Source organism: Branchiostoma belcheri, unplaced genomic scaffold (assembly GCF_001625305.1).
Source record: "Branchiostoma belcheri isolate BF01 breed outbred unplaced genomic scaffold, Haploidv18h27 scaffold5, whole genome shotgun sequence".
Taxonomy (NCBI): domain Eukaryota; kingdom Metazoa; phylum Chordata; class Leptocardii; order Amphioxiformes; family Branchiostomatidae; genus Branchiostoma; species Branchiostoma belcheri.
The window spans coordinates 5,673,279-5,694,056 of NW_017804131.1; the positions used below are offsets into that span (position 1 = coordinate 5,673,279).

Below are 20,778 nucleotides of genomic sequence, written 5' to 3' on the forward strand. Positions count from 1 at the left end.
CATCCAGATACCACGTGTTTCAGAATCTCACACGCCGCATGCCTTGCATTGGCCGTGAAAATAGTTCTATGTCGCCATGTGGGCCATAAGGAAATTTATGCCGGACACGAAAGCCGATCCTCGCCCGCTAGGTTTACGTTGACCAGTGCACGGGGAATTCTCCGTTTGTACCGAACGGGGTTTCCTTGTTTGTATCGCACGGGCCACGCTCAAACTTTTCCGGAATTGACCAATCAGAGCATCCATGTGCTCTCTCCTCGCGTCCTTTTCCACAAGCAGGACGGTTTCAGTTTATCGAGGGCATGGGCGATAAGACAAGTTTGGCTTATCTGTCTAGAATGCCCCCACACACATTGCAATGGACATCAAAGGCAGATTATTGTGGGAAACACTAAAGTAGCCCAGCCCTACAAAATTAAACAAGGTGTACATTTCATATTCAAGTCAAAGAAACGTAGAAATTATTCAGCTGTAAACAAGGCTGATATGTCCAGCGCAAAACATTGACACGTTTCACAATCAAAGTCACACAAAACAACCACTGAACAGGCCGGGTGGTTACAGGGGAGAATGTAAGTCTTCTATAAAGTCTGCTTTAAGATGAACGATCCGAAATGTGAAGTCGTCATCAGGACTCCAAACACGGAAGGTTCTATATATAAAATACACTCCGGATCCTACCATAATTGTATATGATACCTGTCAACGCTCCTGTTTAAAAGTGTGCCCTAAATAAAAGCACGTATGAACTCACCGTTTTGGGAGTCTGTTATCGCTGGTGGAGAGGAGAGCAGTTGTTCTCAGTGGTCCGGGGTACGGCCACGCGGGTACGGCCTCGTCTGCGGGCTCATCTCGTCTAACAGTAGAAGCGTTAGTTGAATACGTTCAGGGGTCCAGTTGTAAGTATTGTTGATACGGCAAATGAGCTCAAATAAGTCAAATAGTTTGTCAGTTGGTACAACGAAAGTTTAGTACGTCCTCGCGGGTAGCTGGCGACCGACTGAATGAATGTATGGTGCCTCGTGCACGGACCACCCACTGAACCCAGAGGTGGTCAGCCAGACAGATAGGTTTGTTGCTATGGCAACTGTCGCGACGGACTTACTGGGAAATAGTCTCCCTTCCGGTTTACAGCAAAAACCCTAGGCTATTTTGCAGGGCAAAGGGCCTTTAGCTTCCAAACTCACGGAATGACAGAAAAGCATGTGCCATCCTACATGTCCTACAGTTTTGGAAAAAGGTGATATGTAAATATTAAAAAAAAAGAAGAGAGATAGCTAGTCTTCTGCACGATTATCTTATGAAAGAATATTTTATGCAAAGTCATCTTAGTTTGCTTGTGAGAGAGGTATAACTATATTTTATTTCATTTACTGTATCATAATGTTGTGTAGCGTGTTCATTTTTTTCTCTACAACTATGCCCTGAACATCTGCTTGGAGATTTCGCATACAGTAAAATCCGACCAATACAATTTCCAAGTAGATACAGGGACCTAATGTTTGTTTTACTAATTTTCAGTAAGTCTGCAAGCATTCACTCGAATATCAAACAATGGAACAGATACAGAGAAAGGGACAACCCCAACTATACCCACGAACATCTGCTTGGAGACTTCGTAAACAGTAAGATCCGACCGACACAATCTCCAAGCAGATACAGGGACCGAATGTTTCTAGTAATTCTGTGTAAAAAATCATCTGAAGATCAAACAATGGAACAGATATAGAGAAAGGGACAACCCCAACTATACCCTCCCCCCGAACATCTGCTTGGAGACCTCGTAAACAGTAAGATCCGACCGACGCAATCTCCAAGCAGATACAGGGACCGAATGTTTCTAGTAATTTTGTGTAAAAACCATCTGAAGATCAAACAATGGAACAGATACAGAGAAAGGAACAACCCCCAACTATACCCTCCCCCGAACATCTGCTTGGAGACCTCGTAAACAGTAAGATCCGACCGACACAATCTCCAAGCAGATACATGGAACAGATTTTCTAGTAATTCTGTGTAAAAAATCATCTGAAGATCAAACAATGGAACAGATATAGAGAAAGGGACAACCCCAACTATACCCTCCCCCGAACATCTGCTTGGAGACCTCGTAAACAGGAAGATCCGACCGACACAATCACCAAGCAGATACATGGAACGGATTTTCTAGTAATTCTTTGTAAAAAAAATCATCAATGGAGCCATATTATATTCCAACGTTATCTCAACGGGCGCGACCTACTCATAGTAATTGTTATCCTTTACCCAGACTAACCAGAGTATCTACTAGGGGATGTGTATATGACGATATTTATGTTACCGACAGTTTAGAAATTATTTGTGTCTGTGGCGTTCCGAGCGGAGCATTGACTGTGTTGTACCGAAGTAGGCCGTGCAAAGTAACGGTCTCCGCTCTCGGCCACGATCGTATCATAGTTTGTATACCTATATTTTCGTCATGTATCCAGGGAAAACACCAATAATTCGTTTATTCAGTGACCCATAGCGTAAATACTGCAATGTGCATTGAAATGTTATCCGGGAAACCTCTCAGTAAGTGTCGCCAGAGGACACGGGCACTGATGAGACTGCGATGCCGGTTACGTTACTACACGGTGTCCAGACCCGACATTCACCGTACGGGTCGGGGTATCGCTTGTCGGTGCAAGGATGCTGCCCGTAAATTATATACACTATTGTATACACTATTATACAATGCCATACTTGTTGCTCTGAATGTGTGGGGGGCAATGGGCCTTAGATATTGAAGTATTACGCAGCGGAGCTCTCCGCGATGTGAACACCACGAAGGTTTACGTCAGACTGAGCTCCGGTTGTTTACGTTACGCCTTTTATCGGGCCAGGTCACCGTTAGTTATATAGTGCAATCTAACACAATAAACAGAAGAGACATTTCTTGTTTGGCGAGATATGCAACCTTTTATTCTGTTGTATCACAAACCATAGTATCAACACGTGCGAGGCATGATGTAGGATAGAGATTGTCTCAAATATATTAACATGTGTCTCATGTCAAAAACCGGACCGAAACACGCCTAACTGCGTGAAAGAAACCAAGACCACGTGCGTGTGCGAACGAAAAGGGGAAACCAGCCAATCGGGCACAAATTGTGTCGGAATGAGAAAGGAAAGGGGTTCACAAGGGACAAGCGAACACGTTTTAAATGTGCTTTAGCTGGCGGTCTAAAGCACCGCGGACACTCTTGTAATACTGGAGGTTTCCCAGATCGGACAAGTGTAGGCCGGCAGGCGCAAAGTAGTTTGGGTTGTGTCTCCACAGACGTCTGTGGTCCCATACTGTGACCTTGGGGTAGCTCTGCACAAGTCCCTCCAACGCCTCCGTGAATTTGTGAAGGCGCTGAGGAAATTCAGACATGTTAGGTGGAATATGGAGACGCCAGATATCTGGGGAACCTTGGACGAGCGCCCGGTCTGCTTTCTGGTGGAGACCCACTCAGTGTACACGTGGCGTGTCTATCATATATGGCAATACCTATTAAAAATTTCATCCTTATTTGGTAATACTTGCGTCAGATACCATTCTTTCCTAATAACTATACCTTACTCACGTACTTCCTAAATAATCAAACATAAATCCATACGAATGTGAGTTACAGCCCAGGGTACACATTTCATTCGTTGATGCATGCATCATATTAGCACCCTCAAAAACAAACAATACAACTTCCTACATACAATACGGTGTTAAAAACACACACATTTTAAAATACTAGTAGTACTAAAACAACAATCCGTTATAAGAAAAATTCCTTTTACTCAAGCTATATCAAAAGGGTTACAAATTTATACTATTATATTATTAAAATACTCACGTCGCCGGTGTGTTTTTTAAACACCGCCCTTGTTCATATTATGTCTGCGATTGGTTTTTTTCAGCGACTGTAACGCCAAGCGTGGCGCCAACAGCCAATCAACGTCGTCGATCCATCTCAGAGGAGGTCGCACAGGAAATCGACATGCCGAAGATGACGTCATCGCATCTCCGGGCAGACGACGAAAGATACGATCCTCGCCGAGATTTGCCGACGAAGACCGACAAGAAAACTCATCTTATGCCATTTTTGGTAACAAAGAGAAAAAAGCTGGCGGTAGAGGAAGATGCCAGGAGGCTTCCATTGAAGATAGACAAAAAGACTTCAAGAAAAATATCAAAATTCCAATTCAGGAAGAAAGACGCTCTACCATAGAACTGTTAATGAATGATATTCATAATGGCCCTAATCTATTCGCATGGTAATACATGTAACAATATCCCTCTCGATTTATGAAGGAATGATGATGTATCAAGAGATATCGATGCATTTATAAATCAAACAATTTACCAAATTATTGTATGTTTCCTAGTCTCTACCAGGCTTCAGAAGTAGTGGTTGGACCAACTCCCTTGGCATGTTATCTGTCTATTTGGCTAATGAATACTCTTTTCAGTCTCTTATATGAAGCCTGATAGAGGCTTGTTTATGTCCCCTAGATGCATGTACAGTGTGTGAATACTACAAAAAGATAATGTTTTCAATAAGGTATGACTGTGGAATGGATTGAAAGTAGCTCTACATAATGTACCTATCTTTACAAAATGTCTATGGTATACATTATCATATGTAGCTAAAACTGAAGCTTGAAATATGAAAACATTGCCAGAGTTCTATGCAGTTTTTTTATCTGCATCTGATATTAATATTTCATATGGGATATCAAAATGATGGATGTTTAAAATGAATGCATGCATCATTAAACGTCACATTTAAAAAGAAAATATTTAGTTTCATTTGTAACCTGTGTCGGTTTGTGAAATCTCCCCACAGCGGTGAAACCCGGTACTGCAGATTAGGTTCTGGAAGGATTCAGGAGGTGGTAAAATTTTCAGTGACGTATCTACTGACCTTGGCATGGCTTATCGTTTTACTGCACACGATTCTGTTTTGACGCTTGGTTATGTATGTATTGTTATTATTGTATTCCCGTTTCACTGTTTGTTACAGGGCATGAATGTGGGGTCGTGTGGCGCAGCGGTGGCGCTTTCGGCTCAGGACCTAGAGGTCCTGGGTTCGATCCCCACCCATGTCACCGATCTTGTGCCCTTGGGAAAGGCACTTTACACAACTTTTCTCACTTCACTCAGGTTTAAATGAGTACCTAGCCTCGGTTAGGGCCGTCCCTCGGATAGGACGTTAAATGGAGGTTAGACATTTGTGGAGAGACATACCCCGCGCACGTACAAGAACCCACCACACCTTTCGAAAAAGAGTAGGGGCATGCCCCGGTGTGCGATGGTACAAAAACTAACACTGTCTGGGATGGAGGCCTGGCGAACCCCATCTCGTACTATCCACAAAAGGCAGCAGAAACTTCAGTTAGTTGAAGGCGGCTGCCTCAAATGAAAGAAAAAGAAGAAGATGCCTGGAAAGCAGTGTGTATAGCACTCAGTGTGTCCACCCTGTCTAAACAAAACTGAAATAAATAAATACTACAGGAACGGTTTGGGAACGATCTTGAGGGCGTGAAATGTGAGAACATGTTGCACAGGTCATGCTATGGTAGGAATGATGGGAGCCATAAAGCAGTTGAAGGAATTGTGGGCATTAACCGACATTACTTCTACAAATAACACTATGCTACGTACTTGTCTGATGCAGTATTAGATGATCAGTTGTGTGTCAGTAAATGGTGTCGCGTGACAATAAATGGGTATAATTAGACCCGAGCTCATGTAGTTGGTAACATATAAAATTACGTTGAATCCGCAAAATTGCCGCACCAACATTTCACAGTCGTGAAGAGGCAGCCCAGTGTCTAGTGTATCGTGATTTGGACCGGCAATCACTTCGGGGCTGCAGGAGCTCATTGCCGCCCGACTCAAATAGACTCCCCGGAAGATTTTGTACGACGGGAGTTCAGGTATGGTGCTTCTGGGGGAGACACCCAGTAATATTCCTCGTATAAATATTGTTTTTATCTGTATTGCGATGTCAATGATCTTAGATATTTTAAGCGAATCAATATAGCTTGCCAATTTGTACACGAGTCTGTCAATTCAGCCTGTTGGCTGCCATTGGACTTGTCTTTGATTTTAATAATTAATTGCAAATTCAAATTCATGCCCGAGGGCTAATTGCAAGAACATGATAACAACAAATAAGCAGTAAAAATGATAATAAGTAATGCTAATGCTACTTTAGATATACATTACTAATTATTGTTGGGTTTGATTTCTTTTCCGTGTGCAGTGTAGTATGAAATTGCCGACATTTTGCAAGATATATGAATTGGAAGGTCTTAATAGAAATGCAGTTTTTTTGTAGGCTGGGAAGATGAGTAAACATTTTGGTGACCATTTCAAATAACTTATCTCAAACCAGTCTACTAGGTAGCCATGGCTCCATACTCGTGGCTGGCAGTCCTGGCGTTTGCTGTGGCATTTCTAACGCAGATTGGTCTCTGTCAGGACGACGATACACCACAGGTGAGAGGAGGCAAGATCTAACTTTTTATTTGGAATTTTGCGAGCGGATGTGTAGCTAACAAGGCTGTCAAAGCACATCTATTCATCTCGATCAAATAGAGCCACTCCTCATGTAACATAGACATGGACATCAAATACACTGTAATCCGTTCATGTAAATGTATAATTTTTCATTCATATTTTCCTAACTTGTCATGAAAGTATATTTCCCATATTTTCCATCTAAAAATTCTCCGCTGTATCCTGTAATATAATGGTATTTTCTTATATATATATTACTAAGTACTTCTCTCAATTTGCTTACATTTCGATGTCTATGAGTAGTATTGATTTCTGGGAGAGGAGAGATAAAACAAACACATAATATATCCCTAATATTATATCAAAACACAATATACATCAAAACATAACAAAGCCACAAGATATTTTCATGGAGGGATGATATCTACGACTTCTTGTTTTCGGATGTATGCTGCAGTGTGTTACCGGGCCGGCAGGCGTACCAGGAGTTCCCGGGAGTAACGGCGTCCCTGGCAGTAACGGTGTCCCCGGCGCCCACGGCGTCCCCGGAGAGAAGGGAGACCCAGGACCCCCTGGCGTGACGGGGTTTCCGGGGGCTTCCGGTCCATCGGGTCTGGTGAACTTGAAGCAGTGTATCTGGAACAACCTCAACAATGGCACTGACTCCGGGAAAATTGTGGTATTTAGGCCACACCAATTTAATTTCTTGGTTCTCGGAAAAAATATGAAGCAACTGGGCGACACAAAGCTTTTGTGATTTTTGTCAAAATTATTTCTTCAAACCATGGAGCTTCAGGTTCCAACCGACGACTTCGACACGGTTGCACGACGGAACGGATGGGGATAGTTTTAGATTTACCATATGATGTCGCCCAAATAAGCCAAGAAGCTTAAAAAAACATACGGTGGGGAAGTAAATTTTATTCTCGTTCGCTACCGCAACGTAGTTTTGACTTCTCTTTGTCACGGTACAATGATAGGCGTCCACTTGGGGGAATATGAACTTTCCCTGATAAATACGATATATACGACTGGAAAAATTCCTTGAACTGTCAAACAAAATCTTCTCAAAGGGACAGTATTGCGGTTGATTTGCATCGAGCCAACGCACTGTTGTCTTTGAAACTCGCGCCCGGTAGGAGAACAATAGGGCCACGCTGGTCGAAATTTCCATTTCACTGGCCTTCCTGGGAAGGAGGTGAGAACGAACCGCTCTGATCTCACCCGACGTCCTCATTATAACTCTAAAACAAACCCTATGTTCCACGTGAATTTTGAACTAAAACGCAGAAAATGTATTTTGAGCAATATCTCCCGATCCTATCGGTAGAATCCGATAAAAAATACACCAATCGGAAAAGTAAACATCTGGCCGCCATCTTGAAAAAAATGACGTGATTCTCTTGCGCCGTTATGGAATTATGGGAGAAAACATACTAGAAAATCGACAAAATAAGTTAAAAACTCACAGACAACAAAAATTCTACAAGAGAAATGAAATTCAAAGGTCCTAAAGTTTACAGTATGGATAAAACATATGTTTGATGCGTAAATTAGCGAAATGTAGCGGTAGGTTAAAGTTCAATGACCCAAAATGACCTCATGTACGCACATACAGTCGGCGGGAAATTTGAATTGCTTTCTACGTTGTCATTTCTTATTTTATACATATTTGGGGAGCGAACTAATTATGGGTTCACCACACCACGAAGTGGTGGTGAACCCATATTGCTTTTTCTGATGTTTCTTCTTCTTCTCCTTCTCCTCCTGCCATTTCTTTAAATGGATTCAGCTTCTTCATTTTGGGGCCTAAGGACCTGAAATTTGGTATGGAGGTACAGTAGGCAAATACCCCTAGGCGTTTTTTTAATTTTTGTGATACAGGCTTTTAGAATGGTTTTATTTGAGTTTTTTGGCTGTGTTATAGCAAATGTATTACTGAGTTAGTGTGCAGTGTTACCACATTTGGGCATGAGTCATCACAATGGAATGCAGGGCATCAACCAATAGGCATGCAGCTTTCCTCTATTCTCCTTGCTGATTGGCTGTTGGAATTTAACAGGCTTAATACCTGCACAGAGCCATTCCATACTGACAGTAGGTCTGTATTCGAGTGTTTTGGTAGGTATTTTAAGCTTTCCTGCTCCAGCATTGGAATATATGCGGGGCATGAACGCTTCTTTTTTCTTGAAAATCAACAGTTTGCATTATGCAATTAAAAATCCTAACCAATAATGTAGGGAATAGCTATCCAACTGTTGTAGTCTTAGTTGTATGTTACTTCATACTATAGTTATATCAATGTAAAGCATTGTTTTCCCTTGTGTTTCTCATTCTTTCCCTGCCATGTCGTAAAATGTGGTGAAGCCATTGCTGTATTTGCTCCAAAGCAAATGTCGGCCTTTCTAGTTTTTTTTTGTGTCTGCGTGATTCTTTTTCTAACTTCATAATCGCATCGTGCGTTATATTGGGCGAAAGTTATGTTGTTTATCTGAACACTGCCGCTGCTCACTGCGCACCGGGTTGTGGGCGGGGCCTATTTGCTTAGCAACGAGGATTTTAACATAGCAACGGGACCACCGTGGAAAAAGATAGGCCTCCTATTATATACCATATACCAAATGCTACGATAATAGCCATGAAGTCAACACACACATTAAGGCTGGGTTAATATTTAAACAATGAACTTTAAATCATAACACTGTATTGATGGATGGAAAAACTGTAACAACTGGGAAGAAAAGGACTGTCCTCAACTGATTTGGGGCAAAATATGAGAATTTTTGAGTTCATTCAGAACCAGAATCTTTTCTATTTTTTTGCAAATCAGAAAAAAAATGAAGAGGCGAATTCGAGAACAAACAACTTAAATTGGTGTGGCCTACCGTAGTAGCTGGTCATACGTGCCAGATAACTTGTGTCGCCCCCGTCTCTGTTCAGGGTAGGTCTGTGAGCTCTTATGCTATACTACGGTCACGTGTCTCTGACATCAAGTTCCAAGAGTAGACGCGTACGGGACCATTCCGTGAACAAGGTTGATGGAGTCAACCGAAAATTTGGAGCAAGTCCCATATCTGTAGTTGGAAGTTAAAGCTTAGTCTTTATTTCATAATGACACAGATGAACTTTCATGCTTAACAGGAGTGTAGTTTCGAAAAGTCGTCCACGACATCCGCCCTCCGTCTGACGTGGAACGGCGCCATCAGAGTTAAGTCCGGCAACAACGCCGGCTGCCAGCGCTGGTACTTCACGGTGAACGGCGATGAGGAGTGCGGCAATCCCGGTCCGATTGACGGCCTGATGTACACGAACGGCAACGATATCAACATTCACCGTGTGTCTACAAGTGAGTGACAAGTACTGGACATTCAATAGGATTGGGTTCCTGTAGAGTCCCAAAACCCAGGGGAGAAACATAATGAAGAGTACTGGATGATCGTTACCGAGTTTTTAAAAGAATGGATTTGAATGTTATTGCAACTGTGTCGCCGTATATGACATGGCAGAAATTGATTTTCTTTTTCCTTGTCTTTTATTTTATGTTACAGAAACATAATGCCTACAGTCACATACAACGTTAAATCTATAACAACGCTAGGAAACATGGATGTCAAAGATAAACAGCTTTAGACATGACCTACTAGTATTTGATATTTATCCTTCTGGTCATACCCAGATCATCAACAGATCAACCTGAAAGATTGGTTGATTGATCGTTCATTTGATTTATTGATTTATAGGTTGATTGATTTAAAATTCTGATTGACAGTCCTGTAACCACCGTACGGTATGATAATGCTTATTCATCATATTGCACGACAATTGTACAAGGAACAAAGTGTGGAAACTACTGGTAGATACCTACAGTTCCATCAGGCAACCTAATGCGTGTAGTATGTGATGAGAGTGGACTTAAACTATCATCGCAGGTATTTCTAACGTCTATGCCTTATTTGTGTTGATCATCTTTTCCAGTCATGAGCAAGATTAAACAAAAATTTTCAACACAAAAAATCACCCAAATTTTCGACTGTACAACTCCAGTCTTTGTCAAGGAATGAGCAATCCACCGCTTCCGTGACGTCACACAGATAACACACGTGACTACGAGAGCAGTGGATCATACATGTAGGTTGCAGAAAGTCTGTGGCGCCCCCCGTCTCTGTGAGGGATGGTGGTAATGCCCTGGTGTTGGAAATTACAGTTAATTCCTGCTCATCATGACTTCTACCAACACAGATGAACTTTTAAATATCTTTTCCAGTTGAAGGCCTGTGTTACGACATCCCCGCTGGCCTTGTGACAGTGGCGCTGAACCTCGGTGAATGCCCCGATGGTACCGCCAAAGGAGACGCCTACACCGGGTGGAACTCCCACTCGAGAATCATCTTGGAGGAACTGAACATTTAAAGGCATCCAATGCAGTTTTTAGGGCTTGGAAACCAGAATTTTCAAAGTCAATATTCTAGTCACTTATCTACGTACATGAGTTGAAACAGCACTATCCAAATGTATATTGACCCTCATATTGACCCAAAACTCATAAATTCTGACGTAAAATGGTTCCTGGAAGGGCCCTTGAGTGATTCTTAGGGTACCACCCAGAAAATAAAGGACTCATCTTGGTGCTTGTTTCTGCAGTTTTAAATACCTAAAGTATCAAATGCTGATCGAAATGTGCTAATGTGAAGCAGTATGTGTCAATATCATAAAGATTGCCATGGTCAGAATATTTCCAGTTTTGCTGCTCTGAAATCGCATTGGAAATTGATAACTAGCTGACTTCTTGCCAGTATCGCTCTGTATAATCGGTATAACCGCCATTCGGTGTAACACACAACATCGCAGGCTTGCGGCAGCTAGTTTTATTAGTGAGTTCTTTATTGAGTTCTTTATTGCAAGTTCATGCCCGAGGGCTAATTGCAAACAGACATTGACAAGAACAATGAGTACGGAATGTAGTGATATAAAACTATATGCTAACATGCTCTACGATGTACTAATCTAACTTAAATTATCTCTACTTAAACCTAATAACGTTGGCATACAAGATAAAGAGTGGATATGCAATACATAAACATGTAAGATAAACATGGTAACTGCTACATTGTATTGTATTGTATTCTATTATACTATTCTGAACACTGAACCACAAGTGTAAAAGTGGTGCACTGAACAAGATGTTATGATAAGCAAAATACTTTCTTATACAAACTGGATTTGCCAAACGAATATAATAATGGTTAGTCTAAAAAAAAACTAGAAAAAAGAAATACCATAAAAATGTAGAATAGAGCATAGGGATGGATCGAGAGTGGTGGGTGGGAATGATGTACTGCACTGAGCCGATTCGTGATTTGGTCTAGATTTGTATCAGAAGATATGGAGGCCGTCTAGGCGCATAAGCTGACTAAGAACGTATAGTATGATACTCGTATCGCAACAGTATATGAAATACTAAAGAGTCTAAGTAAGTATACAATAACTGAAGCATCTTTATATAATTACAATGTACGTTATATTACTTTTGCTATAATGAATTGCACTGTTATGGGCTTAAAGGCATTCGCAATTGTTGGAATAAAATTGTGATACTTATGAAATTGACCCTGAATACCCTTGTTAGGCCACACCGACTTAATTTTATGGATGACATCCACGCGCGCATTGATTTTCGCCTGTTCTCCAAAAAAAAAGGGATCACGTCCACCGAGGTTCTGGCCTGGCTCTAGGCATGGTAGTTAGCAACAATACGGAGCCGGGCACCCAAGCTCCACGACTCAAGAACTCAGTACATACGTACAGCAGTGCCGATTCATAAATTCCGCAAAAAGCCTGCATGTGCCGGCTTGTCGTATACGTCGCTAAGTACTGCCGCAAATTCACAATAACAGCTTTGCATTCTTGTGGTTTACTAGCATTTTTATTTTTGGCCGTTTTTTTTTATTCGTCCGCGCGCACTAGTTTGGAGGTCTTCAGAGGATGTCATCCATAAAATTAAGTCGGTGTGGCCTTATGCCAAAGTCATACCGTTGGACCTTGAGATTCACCTTCCAACGTGCCGCTGTGAACCATCTGTGCACCGCCCTGTCATCTAATGCCGTCAATGTATTATCATCAGGTGCATACTACAGTATAGACCGTGACATTCCCTTTCTAATTACATATTATGACACGTTAAGCTTGAACAAAGTTTGAATGTCACAACTACTGCGTCAATCTGATGCTATTATCTCATAGATTAAACCTGTTTTCTTATCACCGTTCCACTCTGGGGATCCGCAAAGACCTCCTGTAGATTTACAATTGGTAGCTGCTGTGTTTATTACAGTTAGGCCATGTTGATTTGATTATATGGATGACATCTGACATCCTCTGGGAACCCCAAAACTGATGCGCGCGTGCGAATAAAAAAAAGTTTTGAAAAAAAAAAGTTGCTTTCATTATGAAATCTACGTGGTCATGAAGGTTGAACAACGAACACAGAGTATGGTATGGCTAATAAATCTACTCTTCGAATTCATTTCTTTACAATTTCGTCTTGTTCGTTTGATTTTGGCATTCTACGACATTGGTATCGTTTTAAATATTTGTTTTGCAACTCACGGTATCTATTTGCTCATTTTACAACTGTTTTGCACGATTTACAGTATGGTTGAAAACTTTTTTTTTTGGTAACGGCCGAAAACTCATGCGCGCGCGGATGTCATCCATATAATCAAATCAACATGGCCTTATATATCTTTTCTGATATTTAGTTCGTTGGTAGATGTTGCAAAGTGAATGAATGCTTAGAATTTGGTCCCCCTAGCGGCTTTCTAAAGAACTGCATCGGGCCATCTGCTTTTCTGTATCGGTATAGCCGGTATAACCGCCCTTCGGCGTAACGCACCAGCGTCGATATCTCATGTTTAGATATGCTATGGTATCGTTTAGATATGCTATGATATCTCATGTTTAGACATGCTATGGTCATGAATTTTAAGAGACAGATACTAAGATTTAAATGAAGAAGATTGGTTTGGCCCCCACAGCCCATTTTCTTATGCTACAGGTGTGGGAACTTTGCCCATATCCCATTTTCTTATATTACACTTTGCCCATAGCCCATTTTCTTATACTACAGAAGTGGGAACTTTTGCTTGAAACTTTAAAGGAAAATAAAGCTTAGCTTAAACATCATTGATGGACGTAATCAGTTGCTAGGTAGGCATTTTTTTATTCTACCACAAAACCCTCGTCGTTAAAATGTCGAGAGTGGAATCTACGTGGACGTCATCCATAGAACTTACACGCCATGGCCTCTCCTTGTACGTCACTGTACCGTGACGTCATGACGTACCCGTGCGTGGAGAGACTGCTTACTGCTCAGCCGTTTTCACACGGGCTGCCTATCCGTATCACTGTCAGCCAAGATGTCCTTTCCATGTCGATTCTAAGGCCACACCGCCTTAATTTTATGGATGACATCCGCGCGCGCATTGATTTTCGCCTGTTCTCGAAAAAAAATAAAAAGATCACGTCCACCGAGGCTCTGGCCTGGCTGTAGGCCTGGGTAGTCCATGGTAGTTAGCGACAATACGGAGCCGTGCACCCAGGCTACAGAAGCTCCACGACTCAAGAACTCAGTACATGTATTCGTACAGTGCCGATTCATAAAGTACTGCCGCAAATTCACAATACCAGCATTGTATTCCTGTGTTTTAGTATCATTTTTATGAATTTTTTTATTCGCCCGCACGCACGAGTTTGGGGGTCTTCAGAGGATGTCATCCATAATATTAAGACAGTGTGGCCTAATCAACCGCATGCAGCATTCATTCTAGATCTGATCAAACAAAAGCCCAAAGTAGATAAGGTTACCCTGGTACTAGTATTGTTTGCATTATTGCTTATGTTAGGCCACACCAATTTAATTTGTTGCTTCTCGGATCGCCCTGTCCATTTTTTTTCTGATTTGCAAAAAAAAAAAAAAACAATTTTTTTCGGTTCTAAATTAACTGCAAAATGCTCAATGAAAGGCATATTTTGGCCCCAACGGTTGAAGACAGTCCTTTTCTTTCTAGTTCTTAAAGTTTTTCAATGTTACAATGCAATTTTGTTTCATTAAAAGTTCAAAATCTATTGTTTTAATTATAAACCAGCCTGGTATGTTGACTTCATAGCTCATATTGTAACATTTCCGGCTATCATGGGGTGCCTTGGCCTGTTTTTTTTTATTTCGCCCTGTCGCTCCATATTTTTTCTGAAAAAAAAAATCCGAGAAACAACAGATTAAATTGTTGTGGCCTTATAATTATATCACTTCTACAACACAGCAGTAAGAATTTTAAACGTTGACCGTTGAAGTATGAATTTTAGATTTGCATCGTCTTCTCAGCTGTGAAAGTGTGGCACATTTTCACCATTATGGCCCAGAGAACATCGTCTAATAGGTCAAAGGTCACTCGGTACGACGCATGCGGGGTAGGGCTGGCAGCTTGTAGGCTTATCTGACATTGGAACAGCCGAAGTCACCTTGCCTTGTCTCTCCCGGCCGATAATGATGGATTGCTCGCTGAAAGTGTAAATGGGCCACGTTTTTCTGGTCACTGTATTCCGTTTGAAGTGGATGGGAGCGCCTGTAACAACACTGCTTTCGTATTTTTTCGTTTGCAGCGCTAAACGAAACCCCTCCAACATTGTTTTTAAGACAAATATATATTGCTAGTTATTATGAAGATGTTTTTTGGTTTCGTGTAAACCAAACGGTGAAAACGACTGGCATAGATTCATAATGTACATGATTACACTCAGCCAGGCATTTGCGTTATCAAGAACTCGTTTATATGGTTTATAAACAACCATCAATCATAAAATGATGTATGAAAAGATGATCTAGGCCGTTTCTGATACATGATGTGGAGAAAATATCATTGCTTTGATTTTTATGAGGGGTGGGGCGGAATTGAATTAATATATTACGCTTTTAAAATTCTAGAAAACGACGAAGCCAACATGTTTAGGCTACAACAACGATGGCACGGTTCCATAGGCAAGAGAAAGTATTTCCTACCAGTTAGATGTTTAATGCCCTTTAAAGCGAAAGCTGTGATTCATTCAAAAGTTTGAAAGCTAAAAGGAACGTGAGCTACTCTGCTGAACAGAGAAGAGTAAGGCCACACCGACTTAATTTTGTGGATGACATCCTCTGAAGACCCCCAAACTAGTGCGCGCGGGCGAATAAAAAAAAAAACGGCCAAAAACAAAAAAAGCTAGTAAACCACAAGAATGCAAAGCTGTTATTGTGAATTTGCGGCAGTACTTAGCGACGTATACAACAAGCCGGCACATGCATGCAGGCTTTTTGCGGAATTTATGAATCGGCACTGCACGTATGTACTGAGTTCTTGAGTCGTGGAGCTTGGATGCCAGGCTCCGTATTGTCGCTAACTACCATGCCTAGAGCCAGGCCAGAACCTCGGTGGACGTGATCTTTATGTTTACCAAAGGAAAACATATTGTTTTTACTCAGTTTCTTCCTCCTTCTCTTCTGTTCCAAACACTAACCTCTGACCTGGCCAATGACATGATTTGTTGACGTCTGTCACCATGGTGACTGGTGTTGGGTTACATAATGTTGCAATTTCATGGTCTTCTCTACTCCTGTCACCATTTACTCATAGTTCATGCATGTGAATGTGTTTGAGTAAAAGTTAACAGGGCAGACCAGGTCCAAAGGTAAACATAAATGTTACTTATCTAGTTTTTTTTTGAGAACAGGCGACAATCAATGCGCGCGCGGATGTCATCCATAAAATTAAGTCGGTGTGGCCGAACTGTAATTAAGGTTTCACGTTGCATGACTAGTATCGATTTTGTCTGTGCTTGGTGATTATGTTTGAATTGTGACGTCATGTCTAAGGGATTGGTAATGAAACTCCGCATTTCCCAATTAAATCACAGCCTTGTATTTTATCAATAACATGTGATTTTTTTCTTTAAAAAAAATTGTATCTACCGTACCATGTTTGCAACGAATTAGTTGAAAATGATATTTATTTCGATTATGGATCACGATTATGATTTTGACATTTTGGTTTGTATATTTCTGTTCTGCCCTTTATATATGTTGTATCGTTTGTTAACTTTTCAGTTATACTGATTTTCAGTTATACTGATCTCTGTTTATTTTTCTCAGGTATGTTACTTGATTGTATAATTTAGGTTTATACAAATTGCTTTATGTTGTGTTAATGTTATGTTATATTGTTTATGTGTCCCTGGGCCCTTTTGGAAATCAACAATTTCACTGTTGTAAAGGCTACCCAGGTGTTTACAAGATGAAATAAATAAATAAATAAATAAATAAATTTCAATTCATTGAAATTCTGTTTGTCAACATTCGCGGGTCACGAGGTCACAATGTTATAATGTCTATAAACATATCTGAAGTATATTTATATTACATATACGTATATTTAGAAATCATGGCAGCGTAAAATTGGCTTGTCATAATTGATAACGCGAAACTAATTATTCATAGAATGTCAGGGCATGCTCATTACCAACTGCACGCCGAGTTTTGATTTAGTTCAGTAATCCCTGTTCTTTGTGTTGTGATGGAACATTAATTAACGCATTGCCCATCCCTGGTGCGGTTTAGTCTATATTTACAAGCTACTGAACTCTCACGTTAGCAGTAATTCTGCTCCTCTTGACTGAGAACGTGCGCTATCATCGCCCCCATCCCACTTCTAGGCTCCGGCGTCCTTTGCATCCGAGCACGTGAGCAGGCTTCCGATCCGGCGGGCACCGCTAGATCACTCACACGCAGTGGAAGCAAGAGGCACTGCAGGGAGAGGGGGCACAGGGAGATCGTACACCCGCGATATCATTACGTGTTCGTGCCGTTCACCCAGGTACAGTTCGCCGTGCCTCCTGGGGAAAACCTGGCCTCCCTGCACGCCGGATGTACCCGACGTTTCGTCACATCCACTGCACACAGAGCGCCGTGCCGTGTGTGATATAGGGTGCCGGTGCATTCTGTTCGATCTGTCATTGTACCGGCCAGACTACCGCACGAGCGAAGCACAGGCAAGGACAGGCGAAGGAAACAGCTAGCTGCTACCTTGGACGCCGCGTACAAGCATGCGGGAAACGGCGAAGGAGATGCCAGAAAAGAAGGGGAGGGGCAAAATCAAGATGGACAACCTGGAAATTCCACCTGCCGAAACATCTCCTAACCTGGACCCGGGTGTTCTGACGCCGGGGGACGTCTGTCTGCCCGGGTTTGTGACACAGAACGGCACCGATCACACAGCAGAGACAACCAGCGGGCCCAAAACCCAGTCGCGGCGGCCAACGGAACTAAACGTGAGCGACAGCTCTCTCAAGTCTTCCCGAGCGCGAGTGCCAAAGGCCTACGAGAACACCTCGGCCAAACAGGCCACGACTGCGGTCGTACACATCCCGGAGACCCGGAAACTACAGTACCTCATGCCGCCGGAGCCGCATCCACCGATCGTTAAACCACAGAGAGCCAACGACTCAGGGGTGGAGAGTTGCGAGAGTGAACCGGGCACGAAATTAGGAAGTACGCAAGAACCTCAGAAACCTATCGTCTTCACATTCGAGGTACCTTACGCGTTGGTTCAGCAGCGGTACGACCAGCCGCACTTGGTTGTTTTTGACAGCGATGAAAACAACAAGGACGACGCGCAAACACAAAAGACATCCGGTACCGAGAGTAAAGAGTCTGTGGTAACTGTGGGTAGCCGTGGTGCTGGAACGCGATCCAAGGAGCGCAGATATTGTGACGGCTGCACGCTTACCATAGTCCTGATTGTCATCATCGTGGTGGGAAACATCATTGGCGCTGTGTACGTCTACCACAAGTATAACATGATCAACAGCAGTTTACCAGGTACGTAATCCTTCTACTTCCTCAAAGAAAATCAAACTATTATGATGCACAGTGCTCCAAAACTTGTTCAGGATTCGGCAACACCTGCGATACCCAGAAGTATCTTTCAGACACTGTCCATTTATTTCTCCCTATATTTATGTACATGTAGGAGTAGAAATGTAGCTATAGGCTAAACAGAGGCACCGTAGTTGTGAAGCAACAAATTTTCCCCGGGCCACGTGTTGTCACAGGCTTCCTGTCTTTTGCGTTAAAGGGAGAGAGAGTTGTCAAGACATTTGTAATGGAACCTCCGGTCAGCCTTGATGCAAAAGCACGTGGCATGGTGAGTTTTCTTCATTGAAGTCTACTCAGTCGATGTCCGTGCTTCTAGGCTTATCTGTACCCATACTTAGCGAGTTTTCTTTATTCTAGTTGTTGAAATCACCATCTCTTATGTACGTTTTGTAGACAAAAGCCTTAATTTGACATGTCAGTCAAAGTAAGGGGAATGAAAACAAATACTAATGTGAAAAACGCTAGGAAAAATTGAGGAAATATAATGAAATGAAATGAAATACCTTTATTGTACATTCATGCCACGACGGGCTAGGTACAGGTCAACATATAACAGACACATAACAAACGTATATAGGAAATTGGAGACAAAAGATGCACTACTTGACTTAGACATACATACATAAGGAACATACAAGGGTACTATACTAAGCTAATACAAAGTGTTCCAGTCAGTGAGCTATTATAGAGAGGTCAACTTCTTCTCGCTTTTTTGTACAGTGGAAAATGTGGGAGCAGATCATGTTTGTGATACAGGGTTTGTCTAGACGCATCAAAAATATAAATTTATCATTTGCGCTTAGGTGTTCAAAGTATGGGAACTTCTCTTTGATATAATTAAAAAGGACAGATCTTTCATTAGAATATAAAATATAATCTCAGACGTGTTGAAATTCCAGAAATCCGTACACCGATATAATTTACTCCGAAACTGGGACAGTAGGCCCACAGGAATTGCATAGTTCGTGAAAGGGTGACTCGTAGGTTAATCAAAACAATTCTGCCTTTGCAATGTCAAAGGGAGAGATAAAAGCGTAGTGCTTCCCATCACTGTAATTTCAAAACGCATCAACTGAAATGGAAATGCTATGAAAGGGCGTCCGTTGAGAATGATGGATTTGGCACGGATGCGAGGGTATGTGTTAGACACGTTATGGGAGTTCCAAACACTCCAAGAAAAGATCTAGACGAAGAACGCAATTTGATGCCATGTTTCAATGATGGGAAAGCAAAATCTTTGTCATTGAACCTGGTATTTTTTAGGAAGATGCCGGCGAAATGATTCACCCTCTACTGGTGATTTACATGCCACAGAGCACAGTGGCCCCAGAGCGCCCAATTTTCTCACTACAGCCACTGAAAGAAAGATAGATTCATTCGTGATGAGCAAATGCCCTCCCAAGCGTAAAGAAATGACATCGGGAAGACCGTACGTCAGTTGATTGACTCTATACAGTAAGCATCCCCATGCATCATGAAGCAGAATTATGTAACAGTACCACTACAGTGAAAATGATCTATGTAGTTGGCTTTTACATATAAGATGCTTTTCATAGATTAGTTCATTCCTGAACTGCATATGACGACGAAACAAATGCCCTCTGTACGCCTAGTGACCTTACATTCACCGTTGATTAATGATAGAGTACTGTGGGTTGGTACATTATGGATTGTCTCGTTGATATTGGATGAGTTCTGAACAAACAATTCGGAAGGAACCTCAGATGCCAGTAGCCAAACAGGATGCTATCTTTACGACTACCATGTGATGGATTCCCGGATTACAATTTGCGAAGTTGAGAGTCTGTCAATGCCGAGACATGTTTTCACCGGCGTCAAAGTCCCGTCTACGAGTAATCCCGGTTAAATCCGGCCAGGAATAGAGCGCTTCCAACCGTTTTCATGCGCCGACCCAACTCACAGGTCACATAGGATACCGCTAGAAACAGTCCAACGCAAGCCTACGTCTGACTACGTTCTCAGGCCCCGGCAGAATACTAATTTCACGTTTGGCCTCCACGCCGTGCCCCTATCTTGTATGCATTGCGAGCATTCCGACGCCATTAAGCCGAAGTGCGAGCTCAGAGCTCCAGAGATAGAGCACTGGCGGAATTGTTCATGACGTCAATCTTCCTCATTAACATCGCATTAGAAGGCTGATTACACGACGGGACTCACAGGTAATAAATTTTCCATGAAACTGCCCCCAAAAGCCAGCTGGAAATCAATTTGAAAACGTTCAGAAAGAGGACCGGAAACGGTCTCTTCTCTCTTGTTGAAATGGCGTTCC

At 42.0% G+C, this 20,778-nt stretch overlaps 3 protein-coding genes across 3 annotated transcripts in view; all 3 read left to right on the forward strand.

The window, feature by feature from the left end:
• LOC109480122 overlaps nucleotides 1-4,250 on the forward strand; it is a 9,557-nt gene extending 5,307 nt beyond the window's left edge. The window contains exon 2 of the mRNA XM_019782279.1: nucleotides 3,919-4,250. Within this exon, the coding sequence (XP_019637838.1) occupies nucleotides 3,919-4,229 (311 nt within the window). The 3' untranslated portion in view covers nucleotides 4,230-4,250. The remainder of the gene's footprint in view (nucleotides 1-3,918) is intronic.
• A 2,165-nt stretch (nucleotides 4,251-6,415) lies between these two features.
• Nucleotides 6,416-11,077, forward strand: LOC109480080 (collagen triple helix repeat-containing protein 1-like). The gene is made up of 4 exons (XM_019782236.1): nucleotides 6,416-6,505; nucleotides 6,984-7,205; nucleotides 9,668-9,872; nucleotides 10,791-11,077. The coding sequence occupies exons 1-4, from the start codon at nucleotides 6,416-6,418 to the stop codon at nucleotides 10,934-10,936; spliced, it is 663 nt and encodes a 220-aa protein (XP_019637795.1). The 3' UTR covers nucleotides 10,937-11,077.
• A 6,276-nt stretch (nucleotides 11,078-17,353) lies between these two features.
• The window catches only part of LOC109480065, a 4,284-nt gene continuing 859 nt past the window's right edge, over nucleotides 17,354-20,778 (forward strand). The window contains exon 1 of the mRNA XM_019782214.1: nucleotides 17,354-18,431. Coding sequence (XP_019637773.1) covers nucleotides 17,657-18,431 — 775 coding nt within the window. The 5' untranslated portion in view covers nucleotides 17,354-17,656. The remainder of the gene's footprint in view (nucleotides 18,432-20,778) is intronic.

What these genes read in the sequence shown, in the direction of transcription:
- LOC109480080 (XM_019782236.1), top strand. Translation starts at nt 6,416, where the DNA reads ATGGCTCCATACTCGTGGCTGGCAGTCCTGGCGTTTGCTGTGGCATTT. An exon ending in AGGACGACGATACACCACAG is followed by an intron (nt 6,506 to 6,983) that starts GTGAGAGGAGGC and finishes TGTATGCTGCAG; the next exon opens with TGTGTTACCGGGCCGGCAGG. An exon ending in CTGACTCCGGGAAAATTGTG is followed by an intron (nt 7,206 to 9,667) that starts GTATTTAGGCCA and finishes CATGCTTAACAG; the next exon opens with GAGTGTAGTTTCGAAAAGTC.